At 31.7% G+C, this 21,506-nt stretch overlaps 2 protein-coding genes across 5 annotated transcripts in view; both read left to right on the forward strand.

Annotated features, from left to right (window-relative positions):
* LOC126885962 (zinc finger protein 501-like) overlaps positions 1 to 2,114 on the forward strand; it is a 34,717-nt gene extending 32,603 nt beyond the window's left edge. For all 3 annotated transcript variants that reach the window (XM_050652795.1, XM_050652797.1, XM_050652798.1), the window contains exons 4-5: positions 17 to 1,197; positions 1,259 to 2,114. In XM_050652795.1, coding sequence (XP_050508752.1) covers positions 17 to 669 — 653 coding nt within the window. In that variant the 3' untranslated portion in view covers positions 670 to 1,197; positions 1,259 to 2,114. The remainder of the gene's footprint in view (positions 1 to 16; positions 1,198 to 1,258) is intronic.
* Positions 2,115 to 6,517: 4,403 nt separating this feature from the next.
* LOC126885961 (zinc finger protein 501-like) overlaps positions 6,518 to 21,506 on the forward strand; it is a 38,996-nt gene continuing 24,007 nt past the window's right edge. The window contains exon 1 of one of the 2 annotated variants that reach the window (XM_050652792.1): positions 6,518 to 7,185. In XM_050652792.1, coding sequence (XP_050508749.1) covers positions 6,723 to 7,185 — 463 coding nt within the window. In that variant the 5' untranslated portion in view covers positions 6,518 to 6,722. The remainder of the gene's footprint in view (positions 7,186 to 21,506) is intronic. The other variant, XM_050652791.1, reaches the window with a different exon arrangement.

Genomic DNA, 21,506 nt, shown 5'->3' on the forward strand with positions numbered 1-21,506 from the left:
GATATTTTATTTTCAGAACAAGGCCCTAAGAACATTTTAAGACAATGTGGAATTAGAAGAAATGATCTAACACCAAGGAAAAAGAAACTTTATACTGAAATAAGGCGATTGTATAAAAAGTATAATCATACCAAGATTTCAAAGCTATCTTTTAAAAAGCGACTAGCCGAATCAGAAAAATTTCAGAAAACATTTTTACTACAAGAAAATATTGACAAACTGAACTATATGTCATCATTATTAATCAAATGTCAATTTAGAGAAGCAGACAAATCTAAAAAGCAGCGTCGTTTCACTATAGATGAGAAAATAATGGCTTTAACCTTATACAAACAAAGTTCTAGATCTTACCGCTTCCTATGTAAAATATTTATTTTGTCTAGTAAAGCCACCTTACATAGATTACTAATTAAAATTCATTTTGAACCTGGCTTAAATAGCAACATTTTCCAGTCGTTGGAACAAAAAGTTGAAAAACTTGATGACACTGAAAAATTTGTGTCACTCATTTTTGATGAAATGAGTCTGATGCCAGGATTGAATTATAATGAAAGGCAGGGTTTTATTGAGGGTTTTGAGGATTTTGGAGATGGAAGAAGTACCTACATATGTGATCATGTTCTCTTTTTTATGATTAGAGGTATAAAATCAAATATAAAGCTCCAATAAGCTACTGCTTTTCTAGTAGAGGAGGAGCAAAATCCATCCAACTAAGAAACACCTTAACCAGTGTGTTGCAAAATGTTATAGCTATAGGTTTGAAGCCCATAACAGTAATATGTGACCAAGTTGGAGTGAATGTAAGTGTATTAAATTCTTTAATGAAGGACACAAAAAAGAAATATTTGGAACAAGGAAGAAGTGACAAATATGAATATGGTTTTTTTGAAGTAGGAGATTTCAAAATTTATCCAATACTGGATCCACCTCATTTGTTAAAAGGAATAAGGAGTAATCTTCTAAAAAAAAATTTACAATACACTTTCAAAAATACCCAAAAAACTGCAAAATGGCAACATATTAAATCATTATATGAAAATGATTGTGCTTCTGAGGATAATGAAGGCTTAAGGGCACTGCCGCACATCACAGATCTACACATTGAGGAGTCAAAAATGAAGAAAATGAAAGTCAAATTAGCTGCTCAAGTTTTTAGTCAACGATTTTCATCAACACTGATGTTGGCTAGTAGACTCGGTAAGTAAATGTGACAAAAATTGTTGTTGCAGTATTAGTTAATTCTGTTGTTTTATTTCAGACAACAACAAGGTTCTTGGGGAAGGTGCAGCAGATACTGCCAGACTTCTACTCTTTTTTGATAGATTGTTTGATTCAGTGAATGGAGGACGAAAATCTGCAGAGCGAGGAAAAATTTTAAGATGTGGTATAAGTGATACTTGTGATCATATTAGATTTTGGACAAATGAGGCTTTGCCCATGTTGCAGTCAATGACATTTGAAAAAAAAGAGAGTACATGACCGAGCTCGTCCCCCAAGTCTCAAAAATTGGATATTTACTATAAAAAATTTAATTTCCATTTGGAAAGCCTTAAAAACGTCTGGATTCAAATACGTGTTACCCAGGCGTTTGAACCAGGATCCTATCGAGAATATATTTGGTCAGGCTAGAGTTTTTGAGGCACTCTATACAAATCCCTCGCCATCAAGTTTTGCTGGTATTTTTAAAACAATGATGGTGAATTCAAGTTTCAAAATCCATCAATCATCATTTAATTGTGAAGATGATGGAAGCACAAATTTGTTTACTTCCACTAAAACATTTTTTTGTAATAACAGGGAAAATGTTATTTCTAATAATTATGTTTTACAAAACATACCAACTATTCCCACAAATATTGTAAATTTACGCGAAAAGTTGAGCAAGTTGGTAACCAATTATGTAGCGGGATTTATTTTGAAAAAAATTAAAAGTCTGTGTAAAAAATGTGACGTTTGTAAAAGTTCTTTATTTACAGGAAAAGATAATCCAGATAATGAATTAATTCGAGTCAGAGAATATAGAAATGGTTGGGGTTACAGGTTACGCTATCCAACGGAGGGATTTGTCAATTTTTTTCACATGCTATTACAGACAATAAATTATTTCTTAAAAACATCTCCTTCATCTAAAACCCTAGTAACTGATATAAAACAACAAGTTATTAGACAAAATTTGGATATTTTTTCTTGTAAGGAGTACAAACAACACAATAGATTTGATTATTACAATAACTACACGGACTTTATTACATAATTGGTGCAAATGTATTAATAATATAATTCAAGGTAAAGATAGTAGACCTTATTCTGGTAATAATCCTGTTAAAAAAGAAGCTTCTCAAATATATTTGAAGAGGAGAAAGAACAAATTTCTAAAAAAACCAAAAGATTCTATTTAACGGATTATGTAGAGCTTCCAGTAGGTAATCAGTGGTATAACTCGGTGGTACATGACCGACTTAAAAATTAATATAGTAGAATTACTTTGTTTGCCGATGATATAAGTGTAATCTGGAGTAGTTTAGATTTCTTCTTTTTAAGGTTCCATTTTCTGTCGACGGTTAGACATCAACATCGATCATCATCATCACGCAACGCTTCAACCCTGGGTGGGTCCTGGCTGACTGTACAACTTTTTTCCAATTTGTTCGATCTTCCATCAACCTAAGGTCAAATGGAATGTTCATTTTCCGGAGATCTGCTTGGATGTTATCTCTCCATAGCATTCTGGGACGCCCGAGTGGTCTTTTGCCTGTAGGAATCTCCTCCCATACCAGTCTTATATCTAAGTTTCTCGTTATGAAGTCTATGCACGTGGCATCCACTTGGCAATTATTATTTTACTTACAGCAGGTCTGAATAGTTGGTTAGATCTCAGACCAAACAATTCCCTTAGATTTCGTGACCAGAAGGTTCGTCTTCTTCCTAAATTTCTTTTACCTTTTATTTTGTCGTGTACAATAAAACACAGCAGACTACTATATAACGCTGACCTTTTACTATATGAACGAAATATTCAAGCTTGGCAAGCACGTTTAGATTTGCTAATTCTACAATTTACCATAAGCAGAGGGATCTCGTTCTCGTTACTATTAAGTCTTGCCCTAACTCGAATGGGCTCGAATCGTTTAGAGGAATTTTTTTTAGTCCCAATTTTTTAACAATAGTCTAATAAATACCGCAAGTTCGATTAAGTTTCTAGAACTTTTTATTGACGATACTCTAGATTTTACTTTAAGATATATAAAACTCTTATTCCTTCTGCTCTAATAATTTTAAAGTTCATTTGCTTAGTTCGCAAACAAATTAATACCTTAATAGAAGGTGCTATTCCCACCAAGTAATTGGACTTCGTAAGTCCTAGGTTTTCACCCAAAGTGATCGATAGTAGAACGGGAAGTCGATATTTGATCTTTTCGTGTAACTTAGCGTCGATTGATAGACGGTTTCATTAATTTTGAATAATTTTTACTAAACTTTCGGTCATAATTGTTTAAACAGAATCGACTTAAAAATCGGAAATAAAAATTTTTCAATCTCGACTTTTCAATGCGCTTTAGCTGATATGTCACATGTACTATATCTTCGACTATAATATAGCACTTCAGTTTAGAACTTTTTAACCGAAAGTGATAAACCAATATGCCCTCATCTTGCTAAGGCATGTCGAATTATATATCGCTTATAATATTTCGGTGACTTTAAAACGGTACTTCCGGTTGAAACTCTAAATCAGGAAGTCAAATTTCTGATCTTTAATATCATCCTTGGGTTATAAGCTTTCATTCGACACCTCATTTTCATTTTGTAAAAAATTGTCGGTAGAAGTATATTTTTTTCTAATATGCACTCAAGAATGGCTTCCAATTTCACCTCTCAAGAAGAAATTAATATTGGTATCTTGGGCCAAACAATACAGCAAAATTGTAGAAAATAAAGTGAAACTAAATGAAATAAATGTGAGCCACAAAAATTTAAAAGAAATTTATCAAAGCCATTGATTGTAACAGGTAGTAAGATATTTTTATAAATATCTAATAGTTATTGTATGTATTAGTTTAAATTTTCAGAAAAAAATATATAAAAACGATAAAATTGCAACAACAAGATATCACAATGGGTTGCTGCAAAAACAGACATCAAATGCAATTATTGTGAGTAACCACATGTTGAATGCCTCAGATGGTGAATTGTTTTTGTCTTAATGCACACATTCCCACACCATATAATAACACTGACCACACATAATGGTTGAATAAAATGATTGGATGTACAATCAATTTAATAAATTAACAAAGTATTCATGCATAACATTTTCAAACTCTTTCAATCCTACGTTTAACAAACTGTACTTCTCATAATTCTCTAGACAACTAGATTTTCTACATTTTCCGCTAATGCCATTGCGACTTCCTCTTCTTCATGTAGTATGGGTAAAGGGTTATTAAAAAGCATTGCAATATTGTGTAACATTGATGTTCCAATTACAATTGCTTTTATGCATTCTAGCTTTACCCTTATCCCAAAGACCACTGTTTCTATATTCCAAATGTCCTTTATATTGAATTCCTGGTTCTAATTTATGCCCCATTGAATTAAATTTTCAACTGGTTGGTGACTGAGGATTGTCTAAGGGTGTTACCAGGTATTTCTTAACTCCAAAACCATTATCACTCTCCAAAAGATAGATACTCATCCAGTTCTTCACATTTTCTTTTCATAGATAACTGTTTATAGCTAATGTTGTTCTGAAGCTATTTCCTTGTGGCATTTTTATAATCAACTATTTTTAATGGGAATAAGCCACAATTTTACCAAAAAAATGATTTTATTAACGTTTCGAAGCCCAAATCGGGTTTCGTCGTCAAAATACAAAATACTGCTAAATAATAATGAAACTAATAAAATCATTTTTTTGGTAAAATTGTGGCTTATTTCTCTTAAAAATAGTTGTTTATAGCTATATCAAAATCACCCAAAAATGTTAATATTTGTCATATTCTAGGGAAGTATGTAGATAGGGCATTACGATAATTTATAACGTAAATTAGTTTGTTTAATAATTAAATAAAGTGATATAAGTACATATTTTACAACATAAATTTTACTTTTATTGATAAATTATGTACATTAATTTAATAGATTAGCAAAATATTCATGAATAAGTCAAAGTCTTGTTATATTATTATCTACTTTCCTTGCTCCTTCCATTGCTTCCTCCTCATCTTCGTATTATAGTATGGGTAAAGAGTCATTAAAAAGAATTGCAATATTGTGCAACACTGATGTTGCAATTACAATTGAATGGGTCTACCGAATAACAAGTGTCATTTGATTCGTTTTTAAGAAATCGAACAAAAACTGCTAAAATTATAATAATGGTAAATTTATACATTTTAAGGGTTAGTACTACAGTACACCGTACACAAAGTTACAAACTGTATTAATAACTAACCCTTAAATTTACCATTATTATAATTTTAACAGTTTTTGTTTGATTTGACAAAGATTGTGTAAGGGTGTTATCAGGTTTTTCTCGACTCCCTAACCACTATCACCAACCAAAAGATACAACTTCACATTCTGTTCTCATAGATAACTGTTTACAGCTATGATTGTAAATTCACTCAAGAATGTTAATATTTGCATTATTCTAATGAAGTAGGTAGGCTATTTAAATAGTTTCAGAGCATTAGTTTGTAACCATTAGATATTAAATAAAGTGGTATGTACATAAGCATGGTACAAATATAATTTTAGATTTATTAACAAATTATGTACATTTAATTTAATAAATTAGCAAAATCATTTTCTACATTTGCTTCAAAATCACCCATAAGTTGCAAAAAGGAGCCTGTTGCTTAAAACCGTGGGTCCATTTTACTACAGAAAACCTTAAGGCAGTAAAAACCATGTTCTTGGAAGATACATCTGGGTTCTTGAAATGTTATTAATATCAATTAATAACAAATTTGCCACTTGTTTTCGTTCTTACCTATCTGTTGGATTTTTTATTCTATAGGCCATAGTTTCATGCAAATAGTGAACAGCATCTTAAGATATCCAAAATCTTTCTAAATACACTGTTTCTGTATTCTCCTTCCTTCTACAATATTTTTATCATTTCCAGGAAATATTCTTTATTAGTTAAATTTTCATTAAGGTTCATTTTTAAGGTGAAAATATTATGGATTTCACTTAACAATGTCAAAAATGTGAGGTTAAAAATCCTTGAACCAACGTTTTTATGTATTTTTTACGTAGATAGTACTTTTAAAATAATTTTAAGTTACTGTATAATTATATCGACATTCATTTTCATTTAATTTATTGTATAATTATTGAATAAAACATTGATTTGCCTTTCTGTTATTTATCTGTACCTTTTAATTCAAAAATCACTCTAAAATTTATTGTTTAAAACTCCCGCGTAACTAAAATTTGTCAATTTAGTTATCATTCCAATCAAGAGATGGCGTTAATTCGATCCGAAAGATTAACATGGCCGTGAAACGTCTATAAAAGTATGTATGGTCATGGTCTGTGCTGTGGTTGTGGTCGTCATGGCTTGACATTTTCATTTGTCACATTTGAATAAAAAAGTAAAATTTAAATTGTATAAAAAAAATAACTAATTTAAAACGCTTGATTATTGGCCAATGGTACGCTCGTAATTAATACCTGTTTGCATCTTGGAATCAGTAATTTAGTCTAAATTCGAAATGGAGTTACGTGAAGATTCTATAAAAAGAGAACAAAATGTTTTAAAATCTCACAAAGATGGAGATTCTCTAGAGGAAGAACAACATGTTAATGTGCAAGTTAAATCAGAACCGGAAGAATGCATGAAATTTGAAATTGATTACACACAGGATTCTTTATCAGACTGGTATCGTTCGGACGATATTAAAATAGAACATACATCACGACCTGAAATAAGTAGCCCATTCCCCCTAATTCCCAAGCAAGACGTCAAGACAGAAATCAAGAAAGAACTGGATGACGATGAACATAGTTTAGGTGTAAATCTTGGTTGTGAAACTCAATTTCAAAGTAGGAATAGGAAACAATTAGACTCTGACAAAGATGTAAAATTACAGATAGGTGTTTCAACTGAGATACATCCTGAAAAACGTGGTAGAAGGACGAAAACATCAAAATTACTGTCCAACATTGGCAAACAAAGTAAGTTTTAGTCTATGTACAGTGGAACCACGATAACCTGGAACGATTTTCATCAAAAACGTTTCAAACAATAAAAATGTCTTCTTCTTTTTGGATAGACATGACTGTCTGTTTTTTCAATGTGCCTCTAGTAAGTTGTCGTTTCATCGTTTTCGTAGTCTTCCCACTGATCGTCTTCCTATTGGGGAAACTTCTCTCGCTGTCCTAACTACCCTATTTGTTGTCGGCTTATGTGGTCATTCCATTCTATTTTTCTGTTTCTTACCCAGGTATTAATGTTATCCACCTTGCATCTCCGTCGTATATATGTACTATTTAGCACTGTCCCGTAGTGTTTTTTGCTGTGTCTATTTAGTATAGGACTGTACTATTTACCAGTAGTCGCTATATGAGATTTTCTCTCACGGTTTCAGAAAATTGCGCACAACTTTTCTGGGAAATTATAATTCAGAGAATAATGTAATTCCTTCTAGTCTCCTAACTATCCTCCCTCGACAATCTAATAGACTCGTCCTCTCAGATAGTGACTCAGTTTACTTAATACAGTAGAACCCCAGTAGTTTACAGAATATTGTTGAGTCAGTACGCTTCATGTGAGAGATTCTGGACGATTTGCTAGCAATTTAGCTTTGATTACACCTAGAAGCACACTAGTCAAAGACTCATTTATTTTTAACAGCATCAAAATTTTTAATAAACTACCTAGTGAAATAAAAAATTTGGAAACTATTAGAAAGTTTAGAAATTCATTAGATAGACTGCTCGCTAAGAGGGCCTATTATGATCTGACAGAAGGACCAGGTTTTGAGGACCATTGGAGCTGATGTATTTGTGATCTTGTGTATATATTTTTTTTTGTCAATTTGTTTGTCATTATTGTTTGTGATTTAGTTTTACAGCTTGTAGTTTGTTTGTTTTTTATTTTTGACAATACTACATATTTTGTAGTTGTTATATAATGTAAATGTGTTATGTGTTATATTTTATATTTAGTCATATTTTAATTTAATTTATTTATTTAAAACTCTTAAACAGTGTTTGTCAACAAGATTTTTTCTTAGACAATAAACATATATTCTCTCTCTCTCTCTCTCTCTCTCTCTCTCTCTCTCTCTCTCTCTCTCTCTCTCTCTCTCTCTCTCTCTCTCTCTCTCTCTCTCTCTCTCTCTCTCTCTCTCTCTCTCTCTCTCTCTCTCTCTCTCTCATCAAGCGACCACCGGCGTCACCAACTGTGTATAAAAATTAATTTTATTTTTCCCCTTAAAACCTAAAATAATATCCTCTTATGATGTAATAAAAGGCGCCGTGGATGTGGTCGATGATATGAAAATTCTATATTGTGTTTCACATGTTAGTTGTAGATGGTAACGTACCATATTTTTCAATGTTAAATATTGGCGGCATCAATAGGAGTCACATTTTATATACAGATAATAATAATAAAACAGAAAACGTCGTGTCTTTTTAAAGCAAATGGCTTTATCGTTGAATATACCTCATCTTTTTTGTAAAATTTTGTAAAGAATGGCAAAAGTTGGATATGTGAGAGAAAATCTCACGCGTGACCACTCACGTAACAACCTACCTAGCGACCAATGCCGGGTTAAACACTAAGCATTTTTTTTTAAGCGAACATAGAGTCTTACCAGTCATTATTGGTCTGAGGACTGTTTTGTAAATTCTGGCTTTCATTTCTTTTCCGATATTTTTATTTCTCCATATTGTGTCATTCAGGCAACCTGCGGCTCTGTTTGCTCTATTCACTTGATCTTCCACTTCTGTTTCGAGCCTTCCATAGCTAGATATTGTGATGCCTAGGTATTTAAACTCCATCACTTGTTCTATTATCTGACCTTCCAGCTCCAATTTACATCTTATTGGACCTGCTGTTATAACCATGCATTTTGTCTTTTTTGAAGAAATTAACATGTTAAATTTTCTGGCGATTATGTTGAATTGGTGCAGCATATGATGCAGTATTGCGATTAGTATTGCAGATTACAGATTATTTAAGTTGTTTTTCTCCCATTTGGTATCCTTTTTTAGTTCTTACTTTTTTTATTATTTCATTCATGATCAGGTTGAACAATAAAGGACTCAAGGAATCCCCCTGTCTTATCCCAATGCCGGCTTCAATTGGGTCAGTTAGTTCATCTTCCACTTTTACTTTTATTGTGTTGTTCTGGTACCTAAATGTTTAAATGTATAATAAAAATGTATGTAATATAATATTTGAGAGATAATGGGTATTTGTGTAATTTGAACTATATGATAGTAAAAATGACTCATGGCACACAGCGGCAGAGCAACGTTCATTGTTTCAGATTATGGGAAACAACAGGCACCTGTTATTCCTTTATTTGTTTCAAACTGTCTTAGCATTGTTTAAAAAGACTAAAAGACTATTTAAAAATTCTTGTTTAAACAATGGTCTTAGTCTCCACTGTTCTTAAATAACATAACATCGTTCCAATTGTGACCGTATTGTGAGTAGTACAGTCATATTTCAATTAGGTATAATGGAGTTTATCTGTAAGTATACTGTATTCTAATAATTTTTACCATATTCTCTGGCTAACCCGGATTTTCGATAACCCGGATCGGCCGTGGTCCCGATTAATCCGAGTTATCGAGGTTCCCCTGTATAATAAGGTCTAAAGGTGCATTTAAATCAAAGCGACCATGAAGGAACGAATTCGTAGGTGTTTACTTGGTTACAGTTAAGACCATTTACATTGTAGCGAATGAACACATTTGTTTATGATCCGTCTGTAATTTCACATAGGTACATGATGTAATCTTAATGCTGCTAATTGTATAGTTATTGCAGGACATGCCAAAAAAAAAGAAAAACGAGAGTGTGGTGTTCAAATTTGTTACAAAAGGACTTGATAGGACAATTGCGGGGATTCATGTTGCCCTCACATGTATTTAAGATGGGTCAGTCACAATTCACATTGTGTTTTTGTTGTTGTGTTTCTTGTGAAATTTTAATACAATAATGCTCAATAAAATGCAATGTGTGTTCTGCAACGGACAAAATGAGAAAATAATAAAGATATGTCATATTCATAAATATAAGTGGGTCAATCCAAGTCAAGTGGTCCAAAGGTGGTTGCTTGATTAGTTTTAATATTTTTTATTTTTCTAACTTTTAAACTTCAGTCTATAGGGAGCACAAAATTGTATTGATTTTATTTTAAAAAAATTAATTTTGTCAATGTCAAAACATGGCTTCGCTCTTTAGCCAATTTTTTCACTGAGGTTTGTCCTATAACAATATTTCAAAAACCAAACTTTTTAGAAAAGTATGCTCTAAAAACGCCCTATAGCATTATTTAATTTCAAACTACCCTTAACGCTTGAAATGAACCTGAAAATTTGAAAAGGTACAACAGATAAAATGCCATTTTCACCATTTTTTAACAGCATAAGGCAAGCTGTTAATGGTTTGTATTTTTTTTTTCTGAAAAAGACATCCGTACTTACATATGTACTTACTTTCAATAAAAAAAGTTTGAGATTTGAGTGAATTTAAAAAACGTATTTTTTTTTTTAATTTTAAAGTTTGACCCCTTATATTTCTGATGGGCTGAAGTGGACTGAATAGGAATACGCAAAATATACGATCATTTTTAAATAAATATAAAAATAAAACCTTTTAACCCGAGAAGGAAAACATTTAATTATAAACACCGATGAGGGTTGGAGATTCGACGGGTTGACTGGTCGACGACTCTTTTCGCAGTGTAGGATGGGAAAAAAAGAAAACACAGTAGATAAACAGCGACATAATAGAAAATGCCAAGGAAATATTATAAAAATGAGCAGAGACGATTGCTCCACAGAGGACAGGAAAAAAAGGAAAGGAGAAAACGTAGATTTCTTTACAAACCTATCAAAAGCTAAATAACACAATCTGAGAAATTAGATCAGTTATCAATAATGCTGAAAGAAATGAACGCAACCCAAAATGATATGAAACAAGAACAGAAAGAAATAAAAACTGAAATAAGAGAAATTAGAGACCAACAAAACAAAGCAAACGAAGCACTACTGAAATTGACAAAATAGAAAACGAACAATTAAAAAAAGAAAATCAGGATATAAGAAAAGAATGCAGAAATAAGGAGGGAGTTGCAAGAAATGAAAAAAGCAGTCGAAATAATCGAAAAAAATATAAGAAAGAACAACATTGTAATGAATGGTCCAAAAATAGGCTCCAACGAACCAGGTATTCTAAAAGAAGAAATAAAAGGATTTTTTAACAAACAGCTTCAAATTGATATTATGCCCACAACAGTTAAAAAAATTCGCGAGAATACATGCTTAATAGAATTAAGAAGTGAAGAAGAAAAACACCAGATCATGACAAAAAAATACAAATTAAAAAATGTCGTAGGAGAGAGAATATTCATCAATGATGATTTGACCAAAGAAGAGAAAGAAAAACAGATACATCTGTGAAAAGGATACGTCGAATAGTTTTAAAATGCTGAGCAAAAATAGTTTTTAAATTTTTAGATAAAACACCCTACAACTCAGTAATGGAACCACATATTATTATGTTTTGGGTTAAATCTTCGTATTTTCTGCTAAGGTTTCTCCAGTTACTATATGGACAATTATTAATGAAACACCCTGTATATACAAAAATGCAATTTAAAAATAAAAATCGACCTGTTTCGACATTCCCTTAAAATCTAATACTTGCCAAATTTCAAGGTGAAATCTTTTCTTCATCCACGCTGTATAAATTTGTATTCATTGTGAAATCTGGTGAAAATAGATTAATTTTTATTTCATTAGACAGTTTATTTGAATTTAATTACATACCCTGCCCACAAACTCTCAATTTTGACCATATTTTCAGGCGTGTAACTCCTATGTGACGATAAGTCTACAACTCAATTTTTACTTCTTATTCTACTTGCTAGGGGCTAACATTCAGCTAAATTTCAAATTTTTTCATGCGTGCCCATCAGAGATATAAGGGGTCAGATTTTTCAAAATATTACATTTTTGAGATTTTTTTATTAAAAGTTTACTCGTCTTAAAGCTCAAACTTTTTTTATTGAAAGCATGTACGTATTAGGTCTGGATCCCGCGTATGAAAAAAAGGGTGATTAATAGCAAGCTGAAAATTTGTTAATAGCTTAAGGGTGTCTAGTCGGACAAACTTTGATATATGGGAACACTGGAACAGGGGAAGTTTTAATTGTGAAACAGGTTACAAATTTGGAACGTCAGACCACGAAAACGTCACATGTATTTTGTCCGACAGAACTTCCAATTGATTTGTTACCCTTTTATTAAACTCTCATGCAAAAATCAGACTGCTGTTTATCACCTGTCATAATTCCTGTCATTTGACATGTTCTACGTGTTCCATTCATTAAAATGCCTAATTGGTGATAAATATCAGTCTGATTTTTGCATGACCGTTTAATGAAAGGGTAACAAATCAATAACTGGAAGTTCTGTCCGACAAAATACATCATGGGACGTTTTGTAGTCTGACGTTCCAAATTTTTAACCTGTTCCACAATTAAAATTTCCCCTGTTCCAGTGTTCCCATACATCAGTTTGTCCAATTAGACACCCTTAAGCTATTAACAAATTTTCAGCTTGCTATAAATCAACTTTTTTTCATACGCGTGATCCAGACCTATGTATATGTCTTTTTCAGAAAAAAATACAAACCATTATCGGCTTGCCTTATGCTGTTAAAAAATGCTGAAAATGACATTTTATCTGTTTACCTTTTCAAACTTTGAGGTTCATTTTTTAAGACCTTAAGGGTAGTTTGAAATTAAATAATGCTATAGGACGTTTTTTTAGAGCATACTTTTCTAAAAAGTTTGGTTTTTCATTTATTGTTCTAGTACAAACCTCAGTGAAAATATTGGCTAAAGTGCGAAGCCATGTATTACGTGAAAATGATCGATACGCTTTAACAAAAATGGCCGTCATCGGCAAAATAAATTTTTAAAAAATAAAATGAATGCAATTTTTTACTCTCTAGAGACTGAAGTTTAAAGGTTTCTACATTTTAACATGCACTCATCGTTTCCGGCACGTAGGGTAGTCTCCGAAAAACCTGATTTTACAAAGAGGTGTCTGATACGATACTTCCGGACAGTGTGAATTTTTCATATTTAAAACCATTAAAATCAATATTTTTCGGAAACTAAACGCTACGTTTTGGAAACGATGAGTTCATGATAATATGTAGAAACCTTAAAAGGTAGAAAAATAAAAAATATTAAAAACAGTCAAGCAACCAACTTAATCTGTATTGGACCACTGGGCATGGGTCATGGATTGACACAAGTTTAAATTTTGAGACCACTTCAATTTCAGTTTCTCCTGATTCTTTTCTATAATTATTTAATTTAAAAAATTTTATTTCAATAATTAAAACAAAAAATAATTATTTCCAGTCTCAGTAATAATTTATCCAGGTATTTTCAACGAAAACTTTTCGTTTATAAATTTGCAAAAGTCTGTGTGTTATTGCGTCGCCGCTCCTGCAATACTTAGAACAGATGTATCGATGGATTCTTATGTAGTTTTGTCTCCTGAATCCAAATCTGAAAACGTCATTTCGATATCTCTAACGGTCTTCGAGATAATCGACCTCAAAGTCTAAAATGTGACGTCACAATCCGGTTATCTCCTACCGACGCACTAAATGTCAGCTCAAATGGTTGATTAGGAAGTAGGCTACTTTTTTTTTAAATCTCGATTTGCCAAGCATAGGTTGTTTACATTTGAGTTTGACACTTCGTGAATGTCAAACTAAATTTTAAATTAAGTATTAATAAAACATCAATGACATTTGATAGTGAATTTAATTATTATATAAAATAAATAAGATGTTGAAAAATACAATTTGAGTATAATATTTTAAAAGCAATACTTTATTAACAGTTTTAAAAAGGTTTATACCAGTATAAATACGGCCTCCCATTTATGATAAATGGACTGTTCCATTTCTAGTCGTTCGCTAAACTCAACACAACGTGACACAACTGGCTAGTGGTTGTAGAAGGTAATTTTGTTGTTTTTTGAGAATTTTGCCGAAATTGGCAAAATTACTAATTATTTAGTATCTAATAATTATTAACTATTTAGAAATGATTTTTTTGTCGAATTGGCAAAATTATTGACTAAAATCACTAGTCAGTATTGTGTCTGTGTACATGTATCATCCTTCTAATGAAAAAAAATATTTGAAGATTTTTCTCAAATTATGGATACCAAGAACATTTTCATTTATAACTCTTATTTTTAATTTGACAAATAAAAGTTATTCTTCATAAAAGCTCTTCATGTTCTAAGATTTATGATGCAACCATCATATATAGAGTGTCCCAAAAGTAGTGGAACGGTCGAATATTTCGCGAACTAAACATCGGATGGAAAAACTGAAAAATACGTGTTTCAATCATTTTCAAAAATCTATCCAATGACACCAGACACCAACTCCCACTACACCCCCTGAAGGGGGGGGGGGGGTAACTTTAAAATCTTAAATGGAAACCCCTAGTTTTTCTTGGCAGATTTGGATTCGTTACGTAAAAGTAAGCAACTTTTATCCAAGACATTTTTTCGAACTGTGGATAGATGGCGCTATAATTGGGAAAAACGATTTATCCTGATACCATGGATAAATTATAGAAACGGTCTAATATCTCGAGAAATACACTTCCAAATAAGAAACCAAAAAACAGGTTTTTAATATTTTTCGAAAACCTATCGATAAACACTAAACATGACCCTCCAACCCACCCCCTGGAGGTGGGGTAGGGGGTAACTTTAAAATCTTAAATAGCAACCACCACTTTTAATTGCAGATTCGAATTCATTGCATGAAAAAGTAAGCAACATTTATTCGAAATATTTTTTAAAAATGCTGATAGATGGCGCTAATAAATCGTATTTTTCCAATAAAAGCGCCATCTATCAACAATTCTAAAAAATGTTTCGAATAAATGTTGCTTAGTTTTTCATGACAAATCCGAATCTGTAATAAAAAGTGGGGGTTGCTATTTAATATTTTAAAGTTACCCCCCACCCCACCTCCAGTGGGTGGGTTGGAGGGTCATGTTTAGTGTTATTCGATAGGTTTTCGAAAAGTATTAAAAAAATTTGTTTGGTTTTTTATTTGGAAGTGTATTTCTCGAGATATTAGACCGTTTCTATAATTTATCCATGGTATCAGGATAAATCGTTTTTCCCAATTATAGCGCCATCTATCCGCAGTTCGAAAAAATGTCTTGAATAAAAGTTGCTTACTTTTACGTAACGAATCCAAATCTGCAAGAAAATCTAGGGGTTTCCATTTGAGATTTTAAAGTTACTCCCCACCCCACCTCCAGGGGGTGTAGTGGAGGTTGGTGTTTGGTGTCATTGGATAGATTTTTGAAAATGATTGAACAAGTATTTTTCAGTTTTTTGATCCAATGTTTAGTTCGCGAAATATTCGACCGTTCCACTACTTTTGGGACACCTTGTATAAAATGTTATTACTTTTATACGAGGTATATAAAAAATATGAATTTCGATCAAGAGTAAACTACCTTTATAGTTCATAACATTTAAATTAGAATGATATAATGGCACATTAAAACATAACTATTAATTCTAAACTACTTTTCATACTAGAAATTTTCCATACTATGAATTAAAATACGTAAATATACAAAGTTTTCGTTATGACAATGCTCGCATTTTCAGCTTATTTATTATTTTGTTGAAAATTTCGAAGAGCCCTCTTTTTGTCTTTCTCGTCTAAATGATGCCAGAAACGAATTAATTTTTTTTTAGTTCAGAGACAATCACAATCAGAGACAATAATTCAGTCACAATTCATTTTAGTAGAAATTGTGTCCCAAGCATAAATTTTTCTGTTTATTATTTTATATACTTTCGATTTCGAATTCCATAGACATTCTTCGTTTCTATATACAGTAGAGCGTCGATAATCCGAACTAATTGGTGCAGGCGTAGTTCGGATTATCGAACATACGTTCAAAATACATACAAAGCTCATAAACATAGTACATGTACATATGTACCGGGTGTCCCAATAAGAATGGCTCTCGGCCATATCTCAGGAACCGTTTATAGTAGAGCTTTGAAATAAAAAATTTTATAACAAAAGTTGCCTCAGGAAAAGCCTGGAAATTATTTTCATAATTGTGGGACCACCGCTAGAGGGCGTAATTGAATATCAAAAATTAAAAAATCTAAATTTTACAAAATTTTCCTAATGAAGGGACACTGGAAATCCGATCGTCGTATTCTTCATAAAATTCTACGCATATTTGATTTGACAAGTTTAGGTCTACCTTTGGAAATAAGAGGTGGGGGTGAGTGGGAACCTTGTTATGAAAGACTGGCTGTGAGTCCGGTTCTGCTTAATCAAATTTTGTAAACTTGGTCTTGTTGAAGACAGATCTTTTTCGTCAATGTTAAAGTTATGATTTCGAACCAACTTACTGAGTAATATGCCAGCTAGAATGCGTTATTTAATTTTTTTCAGAAATCTAGTGTTCCTTGGAAAATACTAAATACAAACATGCATTTTTAATACCATATTACAAAATTAGACAAAATTAGCAACAGAATAGCGAAAACCGCATGTTAATACCTTTTTTCTCGAGATATCTTACAAAACGTGTAAATTTAAAAACATAACTGTTACTGTCACCGGTAAACGAAATAATTCATTAAAAGTAGTGTGCTATGGAAACAACAAAGAAACATTTTCCAGCTGTCAACGTATATTAGGTCTTTTCAACGCTTCTCATTTGTTTCGAGCCTCGTTCATATCTCGTATATTAATATTATACACGGATTATACGGCATATGACAGAGGCTCGAAACAAATGAGAAGCGTTGAAAAGCCCTATTACAAAGAAATAAAAACAACTTTTTAGTGATGACATAAACGTTCAAATTTTTGCCCATCATTTTCGTTGCAAACATTTACTCTTTCAAGAGTAGATTGAACAGCAGTCTCAATTTCTGCTCTCGATATGCTTTGCATGGCGTTTAGTATTCTCTGGATAATGTATTCTAGAGTAGTGTATGATGGGCAACAATTTGAGTATTTAGGTCGTCACTAAGTATTTCTTTTTGATCTGTGTTTTATTTAATTTTAATAGTATTGTTTCTCTTTATATTGTTGTTTTAATTAATTATATTTTTATACGTTGACATCTGTAAAATGTTATTTATGTATAATGATATAATGATAGTAACAGTTATGTATAAAATTTACACGTTTCTCGAGATATCTTGCGATAGACAAAAGGTATCGACAGGCGGTTTTCGCTATTCTATTGCTAATTTAATCTAATTTTATAAAGTATTTTATAAAGAAAACTAGATTTCTGAAAAAAATTAAATAACGCCTCCCAGCTGGCTTATTACTTATTAGGATGGTTCAAAATTATCACGCTTACATTGAAGAAAAAGATCTGTCTTCAACAAGACCCAGTTTTCAAAATTTGATTTAGCAGAACCGGACTTACAGCCATTTTTTCATAACAAGGTTCCCACTCACCCCCACCTCTTATTTGCAAAGGTAGAGTTAAACTTGTTAAATCAAATATGCGCAGAATTTGATGAAGAATACAATAATCGGATTTCCAGTGCCCCTTCATTAGGAGAATTTTGTAAAATTTAGATTTTTTTATTTTTGATATTCAATTACGCCCTCTAGCGGTGGACCCACAATTATGAAAATAATTTCCAGGCTTTTCCTGAGGCAACTTTTGTTATAAAAATTTTTATTTCAAAGCTCTACTATAAATCGTTCCTGAGCTATGGCCGAGAGCCATTCTTATTGGGACACCCGGTACATACGTTTTAGTTACAAGGAGTAAAACACCTGCATAATAAACAAATATATTGTATGTATTTCTGCATAAACAAAACAAAAATCCGCGGTCATATTTTGCCCATATTGTCATATTAAATCCAAAAATTCGGTCCGCGATCATATCTCTACTGTAATTCAATTAATAGAAGTGTGTTTTCATTCGTCCATTCCATACTGAAAAATTATTTACATGTATATCTTTTCACGACTACACAACAAACAGAAACAGCCCTCTCAAACTAATCTGTAAAGAAAAATCAGTACTTCAAAACGAATTTGTTCGCTACGTTTTATCCACTGTTCACATTGAAAACGAATTTCCTTTGATGATTCGCTGACTTACCGACATAGGTTGGAACAACGAATTCGTTTGTTCGTTCGTGTTCGCGTTGATTTAAATGGACTTTAAGATCCTGGAACTGTTTTATTTTGGCATGTTTAATTTAGTATTGTTTATATTAGATTGTTAAAGAAATTAAGTTTGATTATTTCATTCGTAGAGATTCTGACCAATAGTCGAGGAAATGAAGCTGAAAAACGGCAAAACCTCGCAATTTTTTCGTCCAGCATCGATTTGTACAAAAATTTGGGATTAGGCTCATTACACCCTCTAGTTCATTTTCTATATTGAGCCGTTGTACGCTTCTAGTTTTTTAAGGGTGAAAACTACCCCTAATTGTAAAAAATTATAAAGTAACATTTTAAACTTTAATATTGTCAACATTTGGTTCTTATTAGTTACATAATGATTGTTTTATGCTTTAAAATATACTATCATAATATTTCAGTCCTTAAAACCACCCTTGTTGGAGCTATATACAGGGTGTTTCATTAATAATTGTCCTTATAGTAACTGGAGAAACCTTAGCACAAAATACGAAGATTTAACCTAAAACATCTAAATAAAATGTGGTTCCTTACTGAGTTACAGGGTGTTTTATTTAAAAATTATTTTTGCTCAACATTTTAAAACTATTCGACGTATCCTTTTCATATTTGGCAGAAAGTATAGGTACTGTACACACTACTAAACTATGTTAAACAAACGTTTCTGGCTATTACCAGAGGCGTGCGACGGGGGAAAGTGATTGGTTGACCCTTCTCAAATTCTACGCCACTGGCAAAATTGCTATTTTAGTTAAATTTTTGGATTATCCAATATATGCTATGAAAATAATATACTCTTCATTCGTAACGATTAAGTCATTACTTTTCGAGATATTTGAAGTTAAAAATGAAACGACACGGTTATTTTAATTAATGTATTGTGTCGCTTCATTTTTAATTTCAAATATCTCGAAAACTAATCATTTTATCGTTACGAATGAACAGTATATTATTTACATAAAAAGTATTGCAAAATCAAAAATGTACACTAAAATAGCAATTTCGTCAGTGGCGTAGAATTTGGGAAGGGTCAACCAGCCACTATCCCCTGTCGTACGCCTCTGGTAGTAGCTAGAAAAGTTTATTTATCTTAATTTAGTAGGGTTTACAGTACCTACATTTTCTGCCAAGTATGATAAGGATACGCCAAATAGTTTTAAAGTACTGGGTACAAATAATTTTTAAATTTTAATCATATGAATCATATCATAAATTAATCAAAATAACTGTGCCGTTTCATATTTAACTTCAAATATCTCGAAAACTAATGACTTTATCGTTACCAATGAAGACTATATTATTTTCGTAGAAAGTATTGGAGAATCTAAATATGGCACTAAAATAGTAATTCCTCCAGTGGCGTAGAATTTGAGAAGGGTCAACAATTAACCATCCCCTGTCGTACGCCTCTGGTAGCAGCTAGAAACGTTTGTTTATCGTAATTTAGTAGGGTGTCTAGTAGTCACACTTTTTGCCAAGTATGAAAAGGATACATGAAATAGTTTTAAAATGCTGAGCAAAAATAGTTTTTAAATTTTTAGATAAAACACCCTGTAACTCAGTAACGAACCACATTTTATTTAGGTGTTTTAGGTTAAATCTTCGTATTTTGTGCTAAGGTTTCTCCAATTACTATATGGACAATTATTAATGAAACACCCTGTATATAACAAATTTACTTATCCTAAAAGAATAATTTCGGCTTGCATCGATTTACATAAAAATTTGGAATTAGGATAATCTCACTCTGTACTTCATATTCTATATCATACTCAAGGGCGTTGATTATTTTTAGGGGTGTAAACTACCCCTTATTGTCAAAAATTATATAAAAACATTGTAAACTTTAATACGGGTAAAATTTGGTTTTGATTGGTTAAATAATGATTGTTTTATACTTTAGGATATAATATCATAATATGTCAACCCTTAATAACATTACAGTTTTTATAAGTAGATATTTTAATAGATCTATACAGAAAAAAAAGTAGAATTAAAGAATTACAAAAACATTTATTTACACAAAAATACGAATTTACAAATATGTACAAATACAAATACAAAGAGTTTTTTAGTCATCTTCGAGTATACGAACCGGTTCTGTGGTATTATACATACATTGAAAATTATCCATAAGCGGACTATCAGAATTTTTCGAAAAAAAATTGTTTTATAAACATATCTCCTCCATTTGTGACGATAAAAAGTTTTTTCAAAAATGACTTTGTAGGATTTTTGAAGAGTTATAAGACTGTGTAAACTAAATTCCGTAAGATGCCTTAGTTTTTAATTAGGGTGGGTTTAAAGGGCTCGAATAAGGGGGTGTTTGCTCGTAAATAGAGGATTTAAACAGCTATATCTCGCAAAATGTTCACTGTAATGAAAACTATGCACAAGGGAATTTTAGTTATTAAAATTGCTACAATTTAGTGGTTTACCATTTTTTTCGAATCTCCAGTATTTTCGGAAATATTTTGAAGTAAAAAGTGAAAAATGGGAAACTTCAAAAAATTAATTTTTCTTTAAACTCCAATTTTTCTAAAATTAGGCCTTTTAAATAGGTCAAACTTCTTGGGTGTATTGATAATACAAATATAAAAGGAATTACAGAAAGGTGATGACCAATTTTTAATTAGGAGGGTAGTTAGGGGGTTGTTTTCACTGATTTTTTCGTAGAGAAAAGCACGTACCGACCTTTTTTGATCATAAGTCGCTTAATTTTCAGGCTAAAAACTTGTTATGATTATTTTTTGAAAGGCCTAACTGTATGCTTGAAAAAAGATTATTTAAGTTTTCCTCGAAAAATGGAAAGTTTTTCTTTGATATCTACAGTTTTTTTGATTAAATGCATATGTTTGCGAATGAAAATGTAAAAAACATTTTTTTCTTAGAATAACTTTTTACATCGATTTGCATGGTTAAAATGTATTAACAGGTCCGTTTTATATAAGGGCTCATAAGATTAGAGGGCCAAAAATTAGGGGTATTTGTGCATTTTTGTTTGTTTGGTGACTAAGGTTTTTCATTTGGAGTTGGTCAA

This window comes from Diabrotica virgifera, chromosome 6 (assembly GCF_917563875.1).
Source record: "Diabrotica virgifera virgifera chromosome 6, PGI_DIABVI_V3a".
NCBI lineage: Eukaryota > Metazoa > Arthropoda > Insecta > Coleoptera > Chrysomelidae > Diabrotica > Diabrotica virgifera.